The sequence below is a fragment of the Lycorma delicatula genome, chromosome 4, assembly GCF_047948215.1.
Source record: "Lycorma delicatula isolate Av1 chromosome 4, ASM4794821v1, whole genome shotgun sequence".
Lineage (NCBI taxonomy): Eukaryota > Metazoa > Arthropoda > Insecta > Hemiptera > Fulgoridae > Lycorma > Lycorma delicatula.
The window spans coordinates 182,367,712-182,392,073 of NC_134458.1; the positions used below are offsets into that span (position 1 = coordinate 182,367,712).

At 30.8% G+C, this 24,362-nt stretch overlaps 2 protein-coding genes across 3 annotated transcripts in view; one reads left to right on the forward strand and one right to left on the reverse strand.

The window, feature by feature from the left end:
* Ube4A (Ubiquitination factor E4A) overlaps window positions 1–15,018 on the forward strand; it is a 61,925-nt gene extending 46,907 nt beyond the window's left edge. Inside the window, exons 10-14 of the mRNA XM_075364810.1 lie at window positions 404–487; window positions 988–1,147; window positions 2,131–2,293; window positions 2,437–2,641; window positions 4,244–15,018. Coding sequence (XP_075220925.1) covers window positions 404–487; window positions 988–1,147; window positions 2,131–2,293; window positions 2,437–2,641; window positions 4,244–4,514 — 883 coding nt within the window. The 3' untranslated portion in view covers window positions 4,515–15,018. The remainder of the gene's footprint in view (window positions 1–403; window positions 488–987; window positions 1,148–2,130; window positions 2,294–2,436; window positions 2,642–4,243) is intronic.
* Window positions 15,019–18,151: 3,133 nt separating this feature from the next.
* Window positions 18,152–24,362, reverse strand: part of Mcm6 (minichromosome maintenance 6) — a 45,724-nt gene continuing 39,513 nt past the window's right edge. For both annotated transcript variants that reach the window (XM_075364812.1, XM_075364811.1), the window contains exon 15: window positions 18,152–18,457. In XM_075364812.1, coding sequence (XP_075220927.1) covers window positions 18,353–18,457 — 105 coding nt within the window. In that variant the 3' untranslated portion in view covers window positions 18,152–18,352. The remainder of the gene's footprint in view (window positions 18,458–24,362) is intronic.

Consider the following 24,362-nt stretch of genomic DNA (forward strand, 5'->3'; position numbering starts at 1 on the left):
CCCTGCACACAAGATGTTGCATGTGCTAACTTCTTAACTTTTTTATATCCTGTCCATTGTGATAATTGCAGGATTGGATTAAAACATCCCAACCCCATAGGGGAAGACACCCACCTTGTGACACTTCCAGTCGCCATCCCCCCCCACCATTATTGTAGTAGAACAGTTTATAATGCTTTCTCCCACTCTCTCAAGTCACACTCATCTTCTTTTTCTAATTTTAACACACTTCTTCTTGTCTTTATAGTTAGCTGTTAATTTCCTATAGAATGTAGTATCTGTAGAAAAAAATGTATTAACACATTCTTACTTTCAGCTCTTGAGTTTTTAATTTTTTTTTTAACACTTAGGATTAAAGCAATCTTAGAGTCAGTTTTTTTATCTCCTTTTGTGATTCTTCCAGGGAAAATGGAGAGTGGGATAATCTGCCAGCAAATGAAAGAGAAAGAAATGCTGTTCATTTTCAGCATATAGGAATGACTGCGAGGTATGATTTCTTTTCAGTACACTTTTAAATATCTTCTTATTGCTTTATCTTCAATATTTATTTCATGTATTGAATCTTAGCAACACGATAGGTTATTCCTTGTTAAACTGTATTTATGGACAACTCTGTAAGATAACAACCAGTGTGTTATTATTTACCTTGTGTTTTTATGTGCTATTACAAAAATTTCTGCTTAATTATCAAACATATAAAATAAGGGTATGTATATTACATAAGTAAATTTTGTGTATTTTTTTTTTTTTACAGATTTCTTTATGTAAAAATTAATATTTTCTCTTATTATTAACGGGATTTTTTTTTATAAGAAAGTGCAATTTAATTTTCATAATACCTGTTAATGTAATTTACATATAAAATTAAGATGCCATAAATAGTATTAAAGTAAAATGCTATGTGCAATAAAGAGAAACTTATCAAACTCATTAATTTGGGTGATTTTGTTTCTGCTATTTACAAATTTTATTTATTTTCTGTTTCAGAATTGATAACATTCTAGGTCAAGAAACAATACATGCTTTAGAGTATTTAAGTTCAGAGATTAAAAGTATATTTTGTCATCCAACAATGTCTGACAGAGTTGCTGCTATGCTTAATTATTTCTTATTTCACCTTGTTGGCCCAAAAAAGAAAAACTTTAAGGTATCAATTATTTGGAAGTTATTTTTTATAATCGAGTTAATCAAAAGAAGATTGTAACCATAAGTTAAATCTAGTATCTCTCTCCAAGATGCAGTTTTTATTTGAATTAATAAAACAAATTTTACCTTTTTTGCAGCTGTTTTATCTGTTCTTTTTGCAACTGTATTTGATTATTTAACTACAAACTTCAAGGTAAATTGTTTTATCAGGTTAAAATTGTTGTTCGCATTAAGTTCCTTGTAAATTATGAATAGTATTACTCTTAGTCTTTTACTCATGTGTTGTAATCATGCCTATGCTTATTTTATTATCAAGGCACTTTACAGTGAATCAAAGTTTTACTATTCAGTGACATGCTGCATGAAAGATTTGTTGTGATTGCAGGATAAATGTGTAAAATCCATGTAATACACCTATCTATTTATTTTGTTTAGTGTTTTAGTAAACTAGTTTTTTAAAGTGAAATAGATACTTTAGCTAGTTTTTGTATCATTCAATTTTTATGTGATTCTTACATGTTTTTTTATAAGTATGTTTGTAAATTTAGGCTGTTCTGTATGTACCCCTGAGGCACATAACAGTGATCATGATAACAACTCATTCCAATCATATTGCAGCTATCTTGCTCATAACTAGCAACAATTTTGTGATGTGGTATAAAAGTCATCTATATTTACAGGAAGTAGATGAACAAAAAGTTTGTGTTTTATAAAACCAATACAAAAAGTAGTTTTAGTTCATTTTAGTCTTTTTTTTTTAAATTGCCAATTTGATGTCTCAGAAGGTTCTCATTCAGATAATTTTGAACCTTTATATGCAGTTTATCATTTCCAGGAAAATTTAAATGTTGGAAGAATATATTTTATCAGTAATCACTTTTATAGAATTCTCTATTTTTTCTTATTAATCATAGTTGAGAAAAAAGTAAAATCATTTCTTTCAGTAAATCAACATTTTAAAGGTATGCATTTTTTTTCTTTCAGGTTAAAGATCAGAAAGAGTATAAATTTGATCCAGCTTCTATAGTATTGAATATTTGTAAAATTTATGTCCATCTCTGTGAGAGTGATGAGTTTTGTTCAGCTGTTTCGCGAGATGGTCGTTCTTATAGTCCTCAGTTGTTTCAACAGGCTGAAGATGTATTAGGTAATTTCAATTTATTTTATCGCTTCATTGTCATGGTAATATTTTCTGTGAGTTGTGGACTGGTTTGTTAAAACCAATATACAAGCTCTATTTTTTTCATCATTTAATCTAGTTTGTATGTAACATTTCTTTTATGTCCGCAGCTCGTATTGGTGGTTCATCATTAATTGGTGATATGATGACAGTGGCAGAACGCGTTAAAAAATTGGCTGCCCTCCAAAAGGCAGAAGATGAAATTCTGACAGATGTTCCAGATGAATTTTTAGATCCAATTATGTCTACACTGATGACTGATCCAGTTATATTGCCATCATCAAGAATCACTATTGATCGTTCAACAATTGCCAGGTATTATATATCATTAAATTTTACAGATTGTATGGCTGGTTTTACCATGTGGGTGTTACAGTAAAACAAGCATAGATCCTCTCTATATGGGTCTCAATTGTAAAAACAGGTAATCATTATGTTAGCTAAAAGAGATAATTTGCATTGTAGCTGAATTGTGATAGATACTATTATTGGATGATAGTTGTTTCAAGGCATGATAAAATTTAAAGTTAATTCATTAACTAACCAGTTTAATAATATATATTTTGACGTTAAATGTTTAATTTACAGTTGTAAAATATATTTAATTAGCTTATGTTCTTTTATTTGCTCTCACATTTTTTTTGTACTGCTAGAATTCTTCCATACATTTCGGAATTTTCTTTTGGTCACATTGAACATTATTTATTTGAAGAATGTAACTTTTATGATAATATACATGAGAAAAACAATGTGTAGTTTACCATGAATAACATTTTTCCATATTTAAAAAAATATGTATTTATTCATGCGATAGGCTATGTGAATATAATACATTAGATTATATTGCTGTTTAGATTGCAAAATTTTTATATGAATTTTTTTTGTAAGGATTTTCCATAAGTGAATCATTTGATTTAATTGAAGACTGATGAATCTTATCCAGGTAATAAGAAACTGCTGTCTATGAAAAGTACATGGTTAATTTTTACCTGGACAGTTGGTATTGTTAATTTGTTTAAAAATTGTTTTTAAAAGATAAAAAGCAAAAGATGTTTTCAGAAATGTTAACTATAATTATTCTTCACACAAATTTTTTATTGGAAAAATTTCATTATCAGTTTTTCAATTTGCATATTTGTTTACATTATTTTTAAAAACATAAATTTAATATTAGATAACATATTTTTATGTGCATGTGTCAGTGCATATTGAATAAGTACATAGATTCCATGATTTCCTTTATAATAAGTAACCAATCTTAACATACATCTTTGTTAAATAAGTTCATTTAAAAAAATAATTTATTTTAAGAAAAATACATAAATTTAGCAGCAGTGTGACTCGTGCCAGTTTTATGCAAGAATTTCAGTAGACAATTTTTTTAAAACTCTCATTCTTCTACTACCTCACGAATGGTAAAAAGGCAGTTAGAATGAATGAAATCTAATTTTCAGAGGAGTTTCCTTATGACATAGGACATGTACATAATAAAGACCCAAGGCTAAACTTTGTAAAACATTGGTCTGTGTTTTAAGGAGGAACTTTATTCCTCTTGTTTGAAGGAACAAACCTTCAAACAAACATAGGACCAACCATCATGTAGACACAAATCTGTTTATATTGACCAATTTTATACACAGTAAAAATATACTAAATAAACATAATATGCTTTTTGACTGCATTCTTCCTATTGAATAATTTAAAAAAAACTGCTAACAATCAGCTGATGTCAGGGTGAGAATAGCAGAATCAATTGCCAAAAGTGGTGATACAAAAAACATTTCAAAATAAATTTTTATTAAAAATGTATTTATATAATTTGCTTCAGTTTGTCTTTTTAAAGTTTAATTAATTAATTTTTATAGTGATTCATGCATTTAAAAAACAAACGTAATTTATTATTCTTTTTTTTTTCAGGCACTTACTTAGCGACCAATCAGATCCATTTAATAGATCATTATTAACAATGGATATGGTTAGCTCTAATATTGAATTAAAGGAAAAAATTGAGAAATGGTTAGTAGAGAAAAAAAGTTTGCATAGCATTAGAGAAAAAGAGGGTAATGACACAGGATCATCTAATATTACTAAGAATGATAGTGATATCAGTGCTGAAGTTGCAGAAAAATGTGATGAAGACAATGATTTTGAAATTGATGAAGTTACTGAACTTTCAGATAATAATTAAAATGTATATATTTCATGGATACCAAATTACTATTCTTGTAACACTTACCTTTATAAATAGTTTATATATATATGTGTGTTGTGTATATTATTGTTTTGTATTACAAAGTAAATTTTTCTGTAGTTTTGTATATATGTATATTTTTTACATATAGCATTTGTTAATTGTTAATATTGTATGGCTGTGCAATTTATACATATTTAAATTAATAACTTAGTTTTTTCTTTATAATTTTGTATTATGGCTTCTAATAAGGTTTTTCTCCCAACTTGAAGTGCAGATAATCTATACAGAAATTGAATTTATTGAAGTATTAAAAAAGTGAACAGTAATCATATCAGTTGCACTTGTTAGGATGGGATTTTTCATAAATTTATTTTATGCAGCTATATTATTAAAGTAGGATTAAAATAATTTTTTTTTTTTTTTTAATTAAAAAAAGAGGATAAATGTTATTACCCTCTAATTTTAATGTTGTATATCGGTTGAGAAGATTACTGCTGAATTCAAATATATAAATTTATGCATTGTTTTAATTTAAAAAATTAGTTTTCTCTCCACAGTTGCAAGACTTTCACTGTTAATATGAATTTGTTAACCCTAGAACACTAACGCTTCTATAAGAAACGTTAAAGCAAACACTTCGTCTATGGGACTATTAATTAAAAAATAAATTAAAAACATTATAGATGCTATAAAAATGCTTTATTTGGACACATAATAGTTAATATATATATATTCAAGAAATTAAAAAACTCAAGGTTTTGTTTGTTGGTGTCCTTAGTGCTCTCCTTGCACATTGCCTTCGAGCACCGTTCACAATAATATCTTGTCATTCTTCATTATTTTGCTGGACAGAATCCACAAATTCTTCTACCTTGAGGTTGTAATGGTCTTTGTGTATCATCTGGTAACTCAATACCTAGTATACTTGCTATGGATGTGTGTAGAGGGTGAGCCAAAAACTGGTAGCCCATTCAGTGCTTCAGCCAGGGTCTCACAAGTTCACAATGAAGTTAAGTTCAGTGCCAAAATTTCATCTAGAGTGGTTTTTCTCCAGCTGTGACTTTGTTACTGACGTAAATGACACGAGTTCACATTCATTATGTTAATCATTCTGGAAAAAACACAAGTGCCATCTCCTTGTCTTCCTACTGCAAGACAAGGAGTTGAATTATAAAACTGTAATTTCAAGTTTCATGGTTTTTTTTTTCATTTTTTGAAAGATGTTAAAAGCAGCAAAAACTTTTTTTTTCTTTGTCTTGTAAGACACCAAGTCGTAGGAGCATCAAACAGAACATGGATGCCCCAACTCTTCTATTTCCAGGATCTTTTATTTCTGGCAGGATTTTGGGTTTATCTCATCTTAAAGTACTGACCCCCAACGTTAAATTTAGCGGTGGAGCCAAAAGATTAGTGGCCAGTGGCATTATAGTAAACCGATTGTCTACAGTTATATTCCAGTTGGTTCTGTGGATACTCTTTGTTAGTTCCATTACAATAAGTTCGCCTTGTGGTGTGCCTCAAGGAAATGTGGCTTTATCTAAGTATGGCATTGCGTCAACCATATACTTTGTCCCTGAATCGCATATCATTAGAATTTTAATGCCATACGTAGAGGGCTTGTTTGGGAAGTACATCCTAAACTTGCAACATCCCCTGAAACCAAATAATTGCTCGTCAATTGTCAGATAAGGGCTCTGGGAGTTTTTATATATGAATCAAATTCTTGTTTTTTTGAGTGTGAGTATTCGTAGGATCAGAATCATTGATGCCCGATTGTTTTAATAGTAATTGATGATCTGATTATTTCTTCTATTAAATATAAAATTTTAATTGATGGAATTGTTTGTAACTATTTCTACATGCAGAAATAAATATATCCCATATTTACCTAATGGGTACAAAACTATCTTAACTTTGATCTATTCTGGTTGTCTGATCATCAAACCTTAAAGCTTTTGACAAAAAGTCAAAACAACCACCGCTCATAATTGCCTTATAAATCACCACAATATTGAGAATTGAACAAGGTTGCAGAAGGCATGTAATTGTCCTTTTGGGCAGCTGTCAAAATTCCTAAAAAAGCATTGAATTCTTTAGAAAGTTCAGAAACAGCTTTAGATTGTTAAGAGCAACTAGTTTGTTTTCTTATTGTAGCCTTATTGATATGTTGGATAGTTATAGCTTTCATCTCATTTGTGAAAAACAATGAAAATTTTCAGGTGGACTAATTTCTATTTTTTGCAATGTTTTTGGGCCCTTGAATATCACAATATTACGTGCTGCTGTATGAGTTCTGGGGTTTGCTGGCAGCCGGTTACATTACAGATGGCTGTTTTTTCCTTTCAGCAACACATTTTCACTGATAACATAATAACTATCAGCATTTAACCTAGCTGCCTCACCGTTCTGGCCAAGCTCAGTATTACCTTGACAACAGGATCTGTATTTACATCTGCAATGGCGATGACGTACTCATTTGTTTCTATGGTATCTCTCACCGACATTCAAGGTCTTCAACACTTGAGTGTTCAGAATCAGAACTTGCACTTGATGGTTCATAATTGGGGTCATCACTGTCCATACCAGAATAATATGGAATATGCTGCTTATCTTCCGAATCATTACAGAAAAACTTTCATTCAGCAGCTCTAAAATACTTTATTTTCTTCTTTGCCCATGTTGGTAAACATAAAAAAACCACTATTTCTGTAGCCCTATTTACACGGTATTTCAAAGAAACAATATGATTTACATTAAAAACTAATACTAACATTTTGTCTCGTGGACTACCTAATATTGTGCTAAAAGTAACTCAAAAGGCTAACACTGGATGATGTGATTGCTAAAATACTGAACAATAAATCACTAGACGCAATGTAAATGTACAAGCAGACCATCTCAAGACCAACTGTAGGTATTAGGGTGGCGGATGCAATATTTGTAAGTAAACATAGTGGGGAGCAGAAAAATGGCAGGTGTCGTCTGATAGGCAACACGTTAAGTGTTCTAGGGTTAAATGAATGTAGTTCATTTATAAAAAATTGATTTCTGGGTTATACAAAATCATATTCTTTCTGAATTTAAGTACAAACTACTTACTAGTAGTCTTACTGTTTACCTTAAAATAGCTTTATTAAAAAAAGGTTTCTCTGTATTTAAAACCTAGTGTACATGATTATTTTTGTTTTTGTGTAAACACCTTGTATTTATTTTTTATTAAATTTGTGTTTCTTAATTCATTTATTATATTTACTGTATTTTACAGTTTATTTAAAAGGGACTGTAGGTTCTTTCAGATGTGTCCAGTTTTACTCGTTACTTTATGTTAGATAATAAATGGTTATGTAATAAAAGAGTTGTAAGAAATTATTTTTTTAAATATTTTTATTGAAAATTTGAATCAAAATCTAATTTATGATTCAGACTTGTAATGGGAAACAGCTGGATGTGCCACAACTCTACTGATTTCAGTAATCAAGAAAACTATTTAAAAATTCCGGCTTTTATTTAATATTTTATATTTTGTATAGTAATTATCTTTTAATTTCTTTATTTTTTTTTACTGGAAAGAGTTGCACTGATAATGGTGTAAGTTCTCTTAAATCTGTAAAAATTCCATCTTATGTTTCAAGAAAGATTGGAAGTCCAAGTTTGTTTTTAAAAAAGTACTTATATCTTGGAAAAAAAGAATTTTAGAGATACTATTTTTTTTTTAAGTTTACTGAAAAATAATTTTATTTTATAAAAATTATTTTCTAAAACAATTTAAAAAAATGTAAAATAAAAACAACTTGAGGATAACAATTTTTAACCAAATACTTTTTTATATGTAACATTGAAAGACTGCTCTTTTAATACACAGACCAATAAAATTATGAAGATTGCACTTTTTTTGATAATTTATGTGGACAAGTGGGCTAGCTTTCTCCTTTTATTCTACATTGCAAAGTACACCTGAAAAACATTATATTAAATCATATAAAGTAAGTGATTGTTATTTCCCTTTGTATTTTTTATTTAACTCTTCCTCATAGTGTAATAATTATTAATAGAAAATAGTGTAACTTTCTTGATTGAGCTTTATTGTCAGACTACTTGTTTTCACATTTTCACCTTATCAGGATGTACTCTGCTCTGAAGGTTTTCTTTTCTGAGGAATAGGCAGAGCATTCTACTAGAATGCTCTTTTGAGGCTTCCAAATATAGTCTTATCATTCGAAGTAAGTTTTTTTCAGTCTTGATTTTGGGCACAAACTGAATTTTTGGTAATTCTTTTACACCAAGAAGTTTAGATTCATGCCTATTTGATAAATCATTGCCTATAATCATGTTTGATATGAGCTTCTTGTGTGATAAGAGGTGCATCACACACATCTGTATTGGTATACTGATCAGCATACTTTCCAGTCATTAAATCCGCCATCTTCATAGATAGATATAATTTGAAGTAGATTAACTGTGCTGTTCAAACAACTTCCTCAAAAAAATCTGTAGTAACTATAGTACTGGACATAGCTCCCATTCTAGCTTGACAGTGACTTTTCATTAGCACACTTTATTAAAAGTATGGTCTCCGTTCATTTTCTACAGTCAAACTGATGAAAATAGATAAAATTGGAAAAAGAAAAAACAATATATTATGTTTGATTTTCTAGTTTTTTGTTATGGATTTTCACAAAGTAAAAGCATCATCCATTGATAATTGTAAATCAAGACATGCTCAATACAATAACCGTACACTTCAAAATGAACTAAGTTTCATGGCACATACATCATCGGTGTTAGTGCTTTTATCCCATTCTCCTGTTCATCTTTCTGTGACTGACTATCGCACTATCTATAACTGCTGTTCAAAGAAGAGCTAGTAACTAGGAACATTTAACCTTTCACATGTTACTGGCAATGACATTTTCAACAATTTCCTAATAAAATTTGGAATTTTCTTAAATATTTACAATCTGGGACTTTTTATCCATTTCCATTAATAAATTTTGATTTCATTATGATCTAGTTGCAAGAATTGGCAAATAAGAATATATATTTATTTACAGATATTTGGGTCAATCCATTTGAAGTGTCTCAAAAAACAAGCTGATTGCTTGACCAATTCAAAAAAAAAATTGAAACTTGCCCGTTTGTTTCAGGACCTTAAACTATTTTTTTTAAGCAGTTTACCGCAGTGGCCATTTTTGTTATGGTGTGCACACCTATTTTTGAATTGTAAGGGTTTACAGATAAAAATCATAACTAAAAACTATTGGTCCTGTAAGGATGAAACAATTTTTTTTTGTCTTCAGTCATTTGACTGAATTGATGCAGCTCTACAAGATTCCCTATCTAGTGCTAGTAGTTTCATTTCCCTACATCCTACATCCCTAACAATTTGTTTTTACATATTCTAAACGTTACCTGCCTGCACAATTATTCCCCCATTATTAAAGCGACTATTCCAGGATGCCTTAATATGTGGCCTATAAGTCACTTAACACTGGCCTATAACACTTCTTCATTTGTCACTTTATCCACCCATCTGATTTTTAACATTCTCCTATAGCACAACATTACAAAAGCTTTCATATAAAGCTACACTCCAAACATATACTTTCAAAAATGTTTTCCTGGCTAAATTGATTTTTGATGTAAAAAAATTATATTTGACTGAAGGCTCATTTTGCCTTGCTATTCAGCATTTTATATTGCTCCTGCTTCATCCATCTTTAGTAATTCTACTTCATAAATAACAAAATTCTTCTGCCTCCGTAATCTTTTCTCTTCCTATGTTTATATTCAGTGGTCCATCTTCATTATTTTTACTACATTTCATTACTTTCATTTTGTTCTTGTTTATTTTCACACGGTAGTTCTTGTATAAGACATCCATGCTTTTCAGTGTTTCTTCTAAATCTTTTTTACTGTCAGCTAGAATTACTATATATCATCAGCAAATTGTAGCATCTTTATCTTTTCACCTTGTAATGTTACTCCGGATCTAAATTCTTCTTTAACATTATTAACTGCTAGTTCTATATACAGATTAAAAAGTAATGGCGATATGGAACAACATCCTTATTGGACTCCCTTTTTTACTACGGCTTCATTCTTATGTTCTTCAGTTATTACTGTTGCCGTTTGGTTCCTGTAAATGTTAGCAATTGTTCTTCTATCTGTATTTAAACCCTAATTTTTTTAAAATTCTGAACATTTTATTCCAGTCTATGTTATTGAATGCCTTTTCTAGGTCTATAAATGCCAAGTATGTGGTTTGTTTTTCTTTAATCTTACTTCTACTATTAATTTGAGCGCTAAAATGGCTTCCTTTGTTCCTATACTTTTTCTGAAACCAAATTGGTATTCTCCTAACACTTCTTCCACTCTCCTCTCAGTTCTTCTGTATAGAATTCTAGATAAGATTTTTGATGCACGACTAGTTAAGCTAATTGTTCTGTATTCTTCATATTTGCCTCCTGCTTTCTTTATCGTAACTATAACACTCTTTTTGAAATCTGACGGAACTTACCCGTTTTGTAAATATTAGACACCAGTTTGTATAATCTACCTATCGCTTCCTCACCTACACAGTAATTCTGCAGGTATTCAGTCTATTCCAGGAGCCTTTCTGCCATTTAAATCTTTTAATGCTCTCTTTAAATTCAGATCTCAGTATAGTTTCTGCCCTTTCATCCTCTATAACACCAATTTGTAATTCATTTCCTCTGTATAACTCTTCAATATATTCCACTCACCTATCGACCTTTCTTTTTGTATATGTACCATCTTTGTTTAACACACATATAAATTTTAATTTATGTACCATAAAATTTTTCTCAACTTTCCTATATGCTCCGTCTATTTTACCAATGATCATTTCTCTTTTCACTTCTGAACACATTCTTTAATCCACTCTTCTTTCGCTAGTTTGTACTTTCCGTTTATTTCTTTTGTCGATAGTTCTTTTTTTTATCTTCATCATTAGCATTCTTATTTTTTGTACGTTCATCCATCACCTGCAATATATTCTCTGACATCCAAGATTTTGTACCAGTTCTCTTTGTTCCGCCTAAGTTCGCTTCTGCCGATTTAAGAATTTTCATTTTAATATTCTCCCACTCTGCTTCTACATTTTCTATCTTATCTTTTTTACTCAGACCTCTTGCGATGTCCTCCTCAAAAACCTTCCTTACCTCCTCTTCCACAAGCTTCTGTAAATTCCACAGATTCATCAGACACCTTTTCTTCAGGTTTTTAAATCGCAATCTACATTTCATTATCACTAAATTTTGGTCTGCTCAGGGTAAGCTTTGCAGTGCAGTCGACGAGTTGATTTCTAAATCTTTGCATAACCATGATATAATCTATCTGATACCTTGCAGTATGTATCACCTGGCTTTTTTCATATGTAAATTCTTCTATTATGATTTTTTAAATTGGGTTTTGGTAGTTACTAAATTATACTTCGTGTAAAGTCAGTCGTCCCCTCTTTCATTCATCACAGCTGTTGGTTAACCATACTAAATAATAAACTTTCATTGCTACAAAAATGGGCTGTTTCACTGAAGAATAATTAAAATTTTGCTACAATTTATTTTTTCTTCAATAGTGTTTACAAAAATAAACCAAAATAAAAATAAATTCTTGAAAAAAATATGTAGGTTACTCAGTTTGCATTTTTAAATAAAAATTGTATTAGGTTACTGATATTGGTTAGGTTATTAAATTACAACCTGTCATTAATAATTTAAAAAAAAAATATTTTAATTATATCAACTTCAACAACATAGGCGCTATATACAAAATGGTATTGCTTTTAACAGGTTTTTCATGATTTTTGAGAAAATTAATTTTCAAAAATTCATAAAAATGTAGGGGTAAGTATATCACCATTAATATTACTTATGATAAAACTACCAACATAAAAAAAAATAATTCAAACTGTGCACACCATCCCTGCCTTTTGAAAATAATTACCAGAAGTGAAATTTCACAGTTTTTCATCTTTAAACTTAATTTGTAATTTTCTCATAGAAAGATAGGTAAATAAACCCCAGGACCAATCTTTTACCTTGAGAAAATATGAGTAAAGTGCTTTTTGTTTCATTCTTCCAGGACCAATGGTAGTAAACCCTTACTATCACAAAAATAGGTGTGCACCCCCCCCCCATAACAAAAATGGCTGCTATGGGTAAACTGCTTAAATAAAGAAGTTAAAAAATATTTTTAAGGTCCTGAGACATTTAAGAAACAATTGGGTAAGATTCAGTTTTTTGAGTTGATCAAGCAAGCACCCTTGGGTCGCTTCAAATGGATTGACCTATTTACTAGTCACTCGTAGTAAAATGATTTTAAAAATAAGATACATCTTGGACAAATTGTTAGGTTAATTTAATTGTATTTTACTCTTTGTAAATGAAATGTTATTTGAACTTGTCAGGCCATATTTGTTATTTATAGAGCTAATTTTATTTATTTTATTCACAAATAGAAATAAAGAAAAATTAATTTTTCTTCCATCTTTCAGTAGATAAAATGTTTTGGAATTTGTCAAACAAGAGTTTTTACAATGGTAAAGGCTTGCATGAACAAGATTGAAATAATCTAAACTAGTTGTATGGTGACACAGGGTTTCAGCTGAAATCCTTTAATTCAGTTTCAAAAATGTAAATATTACCCTCTGATATTTACAGGATAAATAAATTTTTTTAGGTTTTTTAACAGAACTAGTCTACACCTCTTTTCTCTTTTGGGATTTAATAATGTTTTCCCCTTTTTTGCGATGATGGGGACCAGGCTATTCATTCACATGATTCAATTTGGTGACATTTTTCACTGTCATCAATCCTTGTGTCATTTGACAGTTCTAAGATAGTTGTTTTGCCTGTTTGAGCAATATCGGTCAGTAATTGCTTCTTTAACACTAAATGATGCTTAGAGTAAAAGATTTGCTTGTAATCTATTTGCTACCCTAAATCAAACTACTCAAATGGAGGGTCTATTGGAATTTACAACCTTTGTCATTTTTTTAAATGTCTGAGTAGCCGTCACACAGCTTCTCTGTGTTCTCATAATTAAACTTTTTTCTATATCAATATTAAAATAAAATCCCTAAATCTTTTCCTCAGCTGAATGAAATGTCTGCTGTACTTCTCTTCTCCATTCTAACAGTTGTTTGTACAGTCTCTGTACACTTGAACCCATTTAATATGATCATCTCAAAATGTTTTGCAGCATGACTCATTGACATTAAGTCCCTAATAATAATAAAAATAAAAATTTTAAAAATACTGTGTGCGACACCAAATTATTGTGCCATTACTTTTTACATAATAAAAGGATCATAGTATTCAACTTAATCAATGCCTTCCATGAATGTATTGTAATGATTTACAACTGGAAGACATGATACATTCTCATTAGATAGGGTTATCAGTCTTAAAAACTTACCACTGCATGTACAAGCTTATATCACCATTAAAATAATGACTGAATTTGAATAGTAAAAATCTAAGTTGCCTCTTTATGTTTGTTGGTGAACCATATTCTGAACCAATAATCTTACGTGCAGTGTTAATGATTTTTCCACTTACAGTTAAGAGTTTTGTGATAATGATTTTGACAACGATAGAGAAAGGGAAGAAATAGAATTTACATGTATGTCGCACTACACAGATCGTGTTATAAACTTATTCTTTTTGTTGCCCAATGTAAATCCACTCCCTGAATTTCCTTATCAATTATTTTATTATTAAAGGATTGAGTGTTTGTTAATTATGTAGTGCTATTTTTATAATGAATAAGCATTAATATTAATAGTTTTAACTTCAACACATTCTGATCATTTTACCTTAAAACAGTTTAGATTTCAGTAAAGTACAGACGTAACACATAAAATAAATTTTTCATTATACATTCTTTACACAAAAGTTAATTATTAAAAAGAAGTTCTGTTGTCTTTCAATTCTTCATGTGTTAACATATAAAATAGCTGAATCGTTAACTTGTAGTATAAACTTAATCCAGTTTAAAATATAGCTGACTTAAAATTTATAGGTCTCACATTTCCTCCAACAGAGGTTTTACTGCATTTATTTTAACAAACATGTATGTGTATGTCTGGTAATTTTTATTTGTAATGGAGAACTAGTGACTCATACACCATTTTTCATTTTCTGAGACTTGCTCTACAAAAAATTTCAGTTTAAAAATTAATGCAAAAACAATTTAACATTTCTTTTTTATTAAATCTCAGGATAAATTTTATCAAGTTTCATACAGAAAAATTTCTATGTATTTTTTGGAATAATAATTACAGACCATCTTCTGGGTAATAGACTGTTAGCTAGATGAGCACCTGGTAATTTAAGTAAATTATTATTAATTTTAATAATAACCTGTGGGAAATTTTGTTATACAGAATTTTTTTAAATGTTTTTGTGATATTTTTTTTTGCTGTAATTAGTTATTCTAGAGAGAGAGATGTTTTACAATAAAGTTTTCAACAATTTTTGTTATTTTAATCTGTTATCCTTGATTTTCTTAAATCAAACACATTCACTTATTCTGCCTCCACTCAAGTTAAAACACAAACAATTTAAAGAATAAAGTAAATGAGACTTAAAAAGCCAATAGAGATAATACTTGTTAACTAAAAACTAATGCTTCAATTTCTTATTTTTGATTTGAAGTTGTGCTAAATAAAAAAAACAAACTTCTTGTCAGTCAGAATTTAAAGAGCTGAGGGTATTATCTTTTAGGGTTTTGAAAGCACTTTTACTTATTTTTAAAGTTTTTTTTTTAAAATACAGATGAAAAATCCCATTTATTAATGATCTGTGCAATGCATTTTTTTTATTCAATTCTTATTAAGTGTTGATTTTATAAGTAGTTTAAAGCCTGGGACAAAAGAACCATTTTTTAAAAACATGAGGCATTTACCACAAGCATTGGTAGAGGGGGGAGGTAAAGCTTTCTAGACTGTGGAATTTTATTTTGTTTTGATGGGTTAACATGTTGGTCACAGCTTTCGACCAATACAGAAATAGAAGAAAATAAAACACAGGTAGCACAGATGATGATTTTAAAAGTATTGTGTATAAAAAATCATGTATTAAGACAGAAGAGACTTTGATATAACAGGAGGAGGGAACTGAAAAGATCAGACTAAGATGATTTGGACACTTCAAATATGGTAAGTGGAAGGGTAGCAAAAAAATTTTTAATTCAAATATAATAGGAAGACTTAAAGAACACAATGGAAAACCAAGAAAAATTCATGAAAAGTTTTGAATAAAGAATAGTTATGAAACGGATAAGTGGAGATGCAGGATTTATGGCATGACCTAGTAAGAACACGTAAGGGAAAAAGATGGAATAGAAAAACTTAATTAAAAATGGTTAATTGACTTTTTAGTCCTGTATTACACAAATATGGTGCAAATTATAAAGAAGTAATTGAAATGACAAACATCCAGGGATGAGTAGTTTACATGGAGAAAGAAAGTGGATATTGGTTCACTTTCACTAGTCCTAAAATCTATTTCTTTGCTAACCTGTTTGATTACAGTTAACCGTTACTTTTATTTTAAAGTTCTCATAAATTCTCTAGGCTCATTTTCTGTTATCTTTTTAAAATTACTTTACAAGGGATGTTCAATAATTAACAAGACAAATTGATGCTGAGAAAAAACCGTTCATTCAATGACAATGAAACCTTTTGAGGGTCAAGTTGGCAATCTTGCCAACCTAATTTAATCAGCTGTTCAATCATAATTAATCTAAACATAACCTCTTTTGTTGATGTCAGAATGTAAGCTGCGCTTGAAACATGTACGCTGGAAGAGCAATGTTCAGTGATAAGATTTTTGTTATCAGAAGGTGTGAAACCAGTGGATATTTACTCAAGAATATTGAAACGGTATGGTGAAAAGTGTTTAAACAGCAGTAATGTGTATAAGTGAGTGGAACAGTTTTAATACTGGCAGAAAAACTGTGATTGGTCTCCATCGCTCTGGAAGTCCAGTTGAAGTTTCGACTCCTGCAAAATGCATAAATGTTCTTATTCGCAAAGAAAGGGTAGTCAACATTTCCCAGATTGCTAGTTTGTATATTAGTTGTGGAACCATGCATTCAATCATTCATGATGTGCTGAATTATTGCAAAATGTATTCAAGATATGTTCTGAGAGAGTTGACTCAATCCCTTTTAAGAAACCTGGATTCACATTTGTTATGCGTTCAAAGAACGGTCTGAAGCAGAAGACTTTATAGATTGTACAATAACTTCTGATGAAACGTGGATACACCATTTCAAATCTAAATGGCAAAGTCTTGAATGGAAGAATATGGATTCACCCACCAAAAAAAATTCAAAACGCGTATCAGCTGGTAAAGTGATGTTGACAGTCTTCTGGGAATTGCAAGGGCCAATCTTTAGTGACTATTTAGAACAAAGTACCATGAACAGTGAGTAGTATTCTAATATGCTCAAAGAGAGTCAATAAGATGAAAGTGACAGGGCAATCTCTCAAAAGGTTCTCTTGCATGACACAGCATATCACCATATCACTCAGAGAATGTGAGAGACACTTGAGAAGTTGGGTTGGGAGGTGTTGTCACATCCTCCTTACAGCCCAGACCTTGCCCTGTCCAATTTTCATTTGTTTGGTCCACTCAAAGAACCTTTACGCAGCAAGTTCAACAACGAAGCGGTACACAAATGGTTCAAATGGCAAGGTAAAGACTTCTACACTGTGGGAATTGGAAAGCTCACAAAACAGTGGGACAAGTGTCTAAATGTTGCTGGAGACTATGTTGAAAAGTAGTATATGTTTCATTGTCATTGAATAATTTTTTTTTTTCTATATCAATTACTCTTGTTAATTATTGCACATCCCTTGTAATTAAAAAGTTATTTTTTATGAAGTTGCACATTAAAAGTCAAGCACAGCATTATTACATTACCTTTAACTATTTTAGAATGTAATGTATGTTGAGTTTTGACATTCATGTGCAGTAACATTGAGTAGTAATGGATCCAATGATCCAGGAATATTATGAATATTTACACCAATATACTGTTGCCAAATGGCTTTGAGAGCATGGAGCATCTTAAAACTTATGGTAGCCCTGAGTAGGGCTGTTGGTTCAGAACTGAACTCTGGCGATGTTGGCTTGGCTGCAGTCAGGGAGCTGCGGCTTGTCCATTGGAGTTGGACCAAGCTTCCCCTCAGTGGCATTTGGGCCCCCACTACAGCACAGCCCCGCAGTGTCAGATTGACGTAGGTTGATTGCCAGCAAGCTGGGGCAGGAAGGTAGTGTCTGTGCTCAGTGACTCTAGGCAGGCAAGCCAGGGAACTTCTTCTCAAGGCAGTAGTTGGTGACGAATTAAAATTTGTTCTGGCCTTTATAGGTGAATGCAAGTGGTGGGAGAGTTATGCAGTCAGCTAGTTTGGTGGGAGAAGTGGCACTAGTGCAGGCACATAGGTATATAGTACTCCCACTTACATCTGAACGGCTAGTGTTGTGCTCGCCAAACATGTGGCAACAATAGAAACACAATTACAAGTTTATTGTTCATGCTGTTGGTAAATTTTCTAGGTACAGGATATAATTTTGTATGTAAATAAATTGAATGTGAAAGAATGTTAATATTATGTCTTATTTCTAAATCTTTCATGAATACAGTAAAAAAAGACCTATACATGATCTATCATTTGAATACAATAAATACAAGAGAATAAATTTTATTCTTTCAGATAAAATTAATTACGGTATATATATATATACCGTAATTAATATAAATATATCATAATTAAAATGTATATGTACAAGACTGAATATTTAAATATTGACAATGTAATTAGGATGTACTACCAATAGTGGATCTTCTTCATCATGCTCTTCGCCTCTAAGTCCAGTCCTTGTAAGTGGAATGATTACTTGATCCTGTAAAAATAAAATTTAATGTCTTAAATTTAAAAAAAAATTTGAAGCAAGAAGTTAAACATCAAGCTTATCATCTCTAAAAGATAGGTCTCAGCAACAAACATTTCATAGACAATATAGTCAAGATTTGTATGGTCAGTTCAGTCTATAACACTGGATGGATGTCCTCTATGAATGCATGCAGTAGACTAGAAAATCATGATGGTAGGACAAGGTGAATGGTACCTGAATAAGAAAAACTTTCAAACAAAATCTAATGACTTGCTTTCTGTTATCATTTCTATTACCTTAAATATATTAATTACATTATTATTAAATACTATTTCCATTTACTTGTAATCTAAATCATTATGTTATTTTCTGCATGCTCATTAATATTAAATTATATAATTTATATTATTAGATATTATTAGGCTACTTGTATTTGCATTGCAGTATTAACTATTACTATTTCCTAAAACAAACCTGTTCAGTTCACTTCATTATGTGTACTGAGTAACTTCACAATTTATTTCTTATGAATCGTGCAAATTTTTTTACTATTAGAGTTGGTTCATTTTTTACTGCTATTTCAAAGGAATTAAAAATAGCAAGCTAGATTATTGTCAGAATTAGATTTAAACGGTAAAACTTTACACAGACAGGCTTGCAATATACCGAATACAAATTTATGCATACAACAGTGAAAAAATAGATTAGTTATACCTATAAATAAAATGAATGGGCTACTGCAGCATTTCTGTTCATATTATCTCAAATACAGAAAAAAACAATTCTACTGCTTAACTTCACAGTTCCAAAAGGAAATCATAATTTTTTATGATGTAAATGTAAAAACCTGTTATATATGATTTTTATATTGTGTTCTACAGTGAAGTTTACAGTTCTTACGGAAAGAAAATATTTCCTTCTATGACCAAATAATTTAGTCCTTAAGTGAATATTTTAAAGTAGTGAAAAGTGTTATAAAAAAATATATATATATAAATGGTTTTTAATAGAAAACAACTGCAATTATTGATTATATTTTATATACGAGATATATAATAGATTGTCGCCAAATGGCTTTGACAGCTCATTGCAATTACTAACCTAATGGTTAGTATTTTTTTACTTTAAATTATCTGATGTAACAAGATTATATGAAGAAAACATTCTTTCAAATATGTCATAGATTACAAAATGTGAGCACTAAAGAATGCTGAAGAAAAACATCATGCTAAACTGGTTGATAAAATAGTAGAATCATCTATAAGACAAGGACAGAGAGATGTTTTTGTGGTATTAGCAAGACAGTCTAGACAGTATGTCTAGTGCTGAATCATAAGGTATAAATATATATAGGTAGACATACATTACAAATATATAGTTACATGTTCACAGTTCAAGAAGGATACTGGGAGAGCACACAAAAGAATTGCTTTTACAAATAAATTTTATAACTATTAATAGCAATTAAAATTAAATACAAAATTAATCTAATAGCAATTTAATTATAAATACCAAAATACAATTATGATTTACTCTATATAATAATTAATATTAAGTTAACAATATCTACAATTCATTTTATGCAAGTATTATTCACTTTACTGTTTACAAAAGAACTACCCTACAACTTATAACTGAATAGAGTAATGGCACTTTAACTTCTGTTCACAAATAACTCATTCCACAGCTTTCTTGTTTTCAACCACTGTCCAAAATGAAATGCTCGTGGAACTCTTCACTTTTTTGTTACCAAACACTTATTCCTCTAAATCATTGATTCCCAAAGTGGTCCAGGTGGACCCCCAGGGGTCCACGGGAGACTTGACGGGGGTCGACGTTGGCGTGACAAAAAAATGGGGGTCCACGAAAATTCATCTGGTTTTGATAGTGAAGAACTAAAATGTTGGCTTGACTTTGCGTATCAATCTAGACAAATAATGTTTTGAGAAGCAACTGTTACTTGTAAAAACTTGCATATTCCATATTCAGTACAATGAACGTGTCGAGACTTGCAAAGCGCCGCCACCGCCACCGCCGTCCGCAACGCTTGTTCAGACGTGCAAAGGGACGAAATACGACTTGTGGTGTGTGTGCTAGCAATCTTGCATGAACTTGTTTGATTCTTCACTAATATAAATACGATTGCCAAGGATAAACGTTACTCATTTGTTTCCGGAATATCGAAAAGAAAAGTAAAGTGAATAGATGTTAGCGTTTGGCAGTGTCCGAAAAAGTAGTAAGTACTTACCTGCTTTTTTGTTATACTTACTTTTATTTTATTTATTGTTTATTTATTTATTTGACAATTTATTGTACATGTCAGTAAACAAAAAATGCACAAATTACAAAAAAATGCGTAGGTACAAAAGGCGAGGCTTATTCCTAAAAGAAATCTCTTCCGTTTAAGGATTTATTAATTCTTTTTCAGATATATAAAAAAAAAATATTGGAATCGACTTAAAAACTGATCCTGAACATACCATTTCCCGGTTGTAACCCTTATTCTGTAACACGTTGTATATTTTCATAAATTGTACCTGTCTTTACATACTCGTAACGTGCATCAAAGTAATAAATAAATTATTAAAATCGCACAGTTGTGATATCAAAATATTGGTTATTTAAAAGTATTTTCTATAGAATTTACAGAAATATATCAAAATATAATTAATGAAAAAATGTTTTATATCACATTAAAATCGGTTCAGCCATTTTCATAAAACTTTATTATGGATCTTACAGATTTATTGCTTTCAATAATTAGAATCAGTTTGCCGCTGGTACTTTATTTCATTGCAATAATTAATTTATTCTGTTAAAATAGTCATATCCTGTTAAGTAAGACCGCCTTGAGATTACTAAAACAAAGTTTTTTTTTATTTACCGGTAGGTAACTGATACGAAACATGACTGAATCTAAGAAGAAATGTCGACTGCACAGTGTTGATTATTTAAAATTTGGATTTCTTTCATCAAAGGCAGACAAGCGATTGCCTATATGCCTTTTGTGCAGCAAAATTTTTGAGCAATGACTCTATGAAACCATCGAAGCTCGAAGATCATCTAAGAAGGTGTCATCCTGATAAAATAGGTAAAGATTTGAAATATTTTCAAACATTGAAGGAAAAATATGAAAAGAGACCTACCGTGCACAGTATGTTCGCTTCAACGTCTGAAAGTAACGATGATGGCTTGCGGGCATCGTACAATATTTCATTACTTATAGCGAAATCTGGAAAACCGCACACCATTGGAGAATGGTGTGCAGTTTTCTCCGCTGTGGAAGAGGTTTTAAAAACTGTTCTGCACAAATCTCCATTTGACATACTCAAAAGAATTCCTTTGAGTAACAACACTGTACAAAGACATATTGCTGAAATGAGCTCTGATATTGAAAGTTTCTTGTGTAATTATATGTAAACAACTCATTTTTCTATTTAACTGGACGAGTCAACTTTACCTGGTAATAAAGCATTATTATTGGCATATGTTCGATTTGTTATGGACGAAGAAATTCATGAAGAGCTACTATTCGCGAAAACTTTGGAGACGGACACTAAAGGTGAATCAATATTTAATGTCCTGAGTGATTTTTTTAACGAAAAATCAATTCCATTCACAAACGTCATTTCGGTAGCAACAGATGGAGCTCCTGCCATAATCGGGCGATATCGAGGGTTTATAAGCCATCTTAAAAAAACTATACCAGAGGTAACCGCAATTCACTGTGTCATCCACCGACAACACCTAGTAGCGAAAAATCTGAGTGATAGATTGCACCAATCGCTTCAACTTGTTATTAATGCTGTTAACAAGATAAGAAGCAATGCATTGAATACGCGTTTATGTGCCCAATTGTGCGATGAAAATGATGAAGACTTCTGATTGCTCTTACATACTGAAGTACGCTGGTTGTCGAAAGGTGCATGTTTAACAAGATTTTACTCACTTTTTGAATCAGTTTTAGAGTTTCTGGAAGGTAAAGATTCAGATTTAAAAGAAAACCTGATCACTTTGAAAGCTGACATCGCGTATTTGACAGATTTGTTCAAAAAATTTAATGACATTAACTTACAATTACAAGGGGACAGTCTCAATTTAATAAAAACAAAGGGTGTAATTTCAGCTTTTCTTGGAAAATTTATGAAGCAAAATATTAGTCGGTGCGTATTTTCCCAGTTTTCAAACTTGTCACAGGTAGAATGCCTTGATGAGGATATTCAGACATACGTTCAACATTTAATTGCCCTGCATGATGACATCAAAATCAGATTTGAAGATATTCTGACGATGGAAATACCACCATGGATCATAAATCCATTTGATGAAACGGAAGTGGAGAATGTGATATTACAAGAGCAGTTACTCGAGCTTAGCACTAATATGGAGCTGAAGGTGAAATTTAAAAGAGGGTATCAAACATTTTGGCTGCAGGCAGAAATACCGAAAAATATCCTGGACTGTGGGAAATTGCGAGAAAGCTTTTGATAGCGTTTCCCTCGTCATATCTTGTCGAATAAAGTTTTAGTGTCGTTACAAACCTTTTATCAAAAAAAAGGAGCAGATTCAATATCACAGAATGGGGAGATTTGCATTTATTCCTAACAAAACTGAAGCCAAATATTGATAATTTGCTGTCAATCCATCAAGTACATCCCTCCCATTAAAATTGTAACTATTTTGTGATTGTCATTGTAGAAGTTACATTACGTTATTAATGTTAATTATATTACGACAATTTTATTATATTACATTGCAATATGATAACAATAATAATTAATAGTGTAATGGTTACATATTTGAATAAATGCAACACAAAAAAATATACTATTTTTCTTTTGCTTTTTACCACTCTGAATGGGAAGTTTTCTAAATAAAATAAGTGAGAATTGATTGTTTTCTTGTGCTGTGAGTAGATGTCAAAAATGTAAAGTTGGATGGAAGCATTTTTTTTTGATTGGCCAACTTTACTTTTTTGACATCCACTCACAGCACAGTCAATCAAAAATTAACCGATCAATTCTCACTTTTTTTTCAGAAGCTGTTAGTTCGCGGAACTCAGCCGTAACGCAAATTTTCATAGTTAAGATCTAATCTTTACATTTTCCGTCGACTGGAAATATGGTAGAAATGTAGCTGCAGGGGGTCCACTGGAACCAGCAAAATATTGAAAGTGGTCTATTAGAAAAATAAGTTTGGGAACCTCTGCTCTAAATGCTCCTGCACATCATAATTGCTTTTTATCACAAACTGAACTGAACTTGAACTTGTAACTGTCTGCTGGTTCCCGGTAATATTTATACCTCAATTTGGTACCTGATCTGTCCTTTTGATTGTTCAAGTATAATAATTTACATTATCCACACCTATGTTTTTCTATAAGTCATTTTCCACAAAAAAATCTCTTGTCATTCCTCTTTGATTGATCTTCTTTCTGGAAGCTTCTCTACTCATTACAATATTTTTAAGTAATTAATATTACAAATTTAACAACCCAAAATACAAAAGAATCTAGTACATTACTAGATTCTGTTACTAGTGCATTCTGTTAATGGTACAAAGTAACTAAATCAATGAAATACAAAGTCTGTAAATAAAGTAGTGAGACTAGTTTATTTTGGCAGCCAAAGTGGCAACACTGTAGAGTTACTAGTAAACATATGGTTATACACACAGCTGATTTATATTAGGTATTAATATTTTTAGTCTACTGTTGCCACATGAGACGTAAACTAATTTTTCATGAAACGAGTTTTTGTTGTACATTACAAAAATGAATGATACTAATTATTAGCAATGTTGTGCAATCAAGTTTTGTGTTAAATTCTGTGAGAATGCTACTGAAACTTTTTAATAAAATTGAAAAGGGCATACGAAGATGATGCTCTGTCACAAGCCCAAGTTTTTTGGTGGT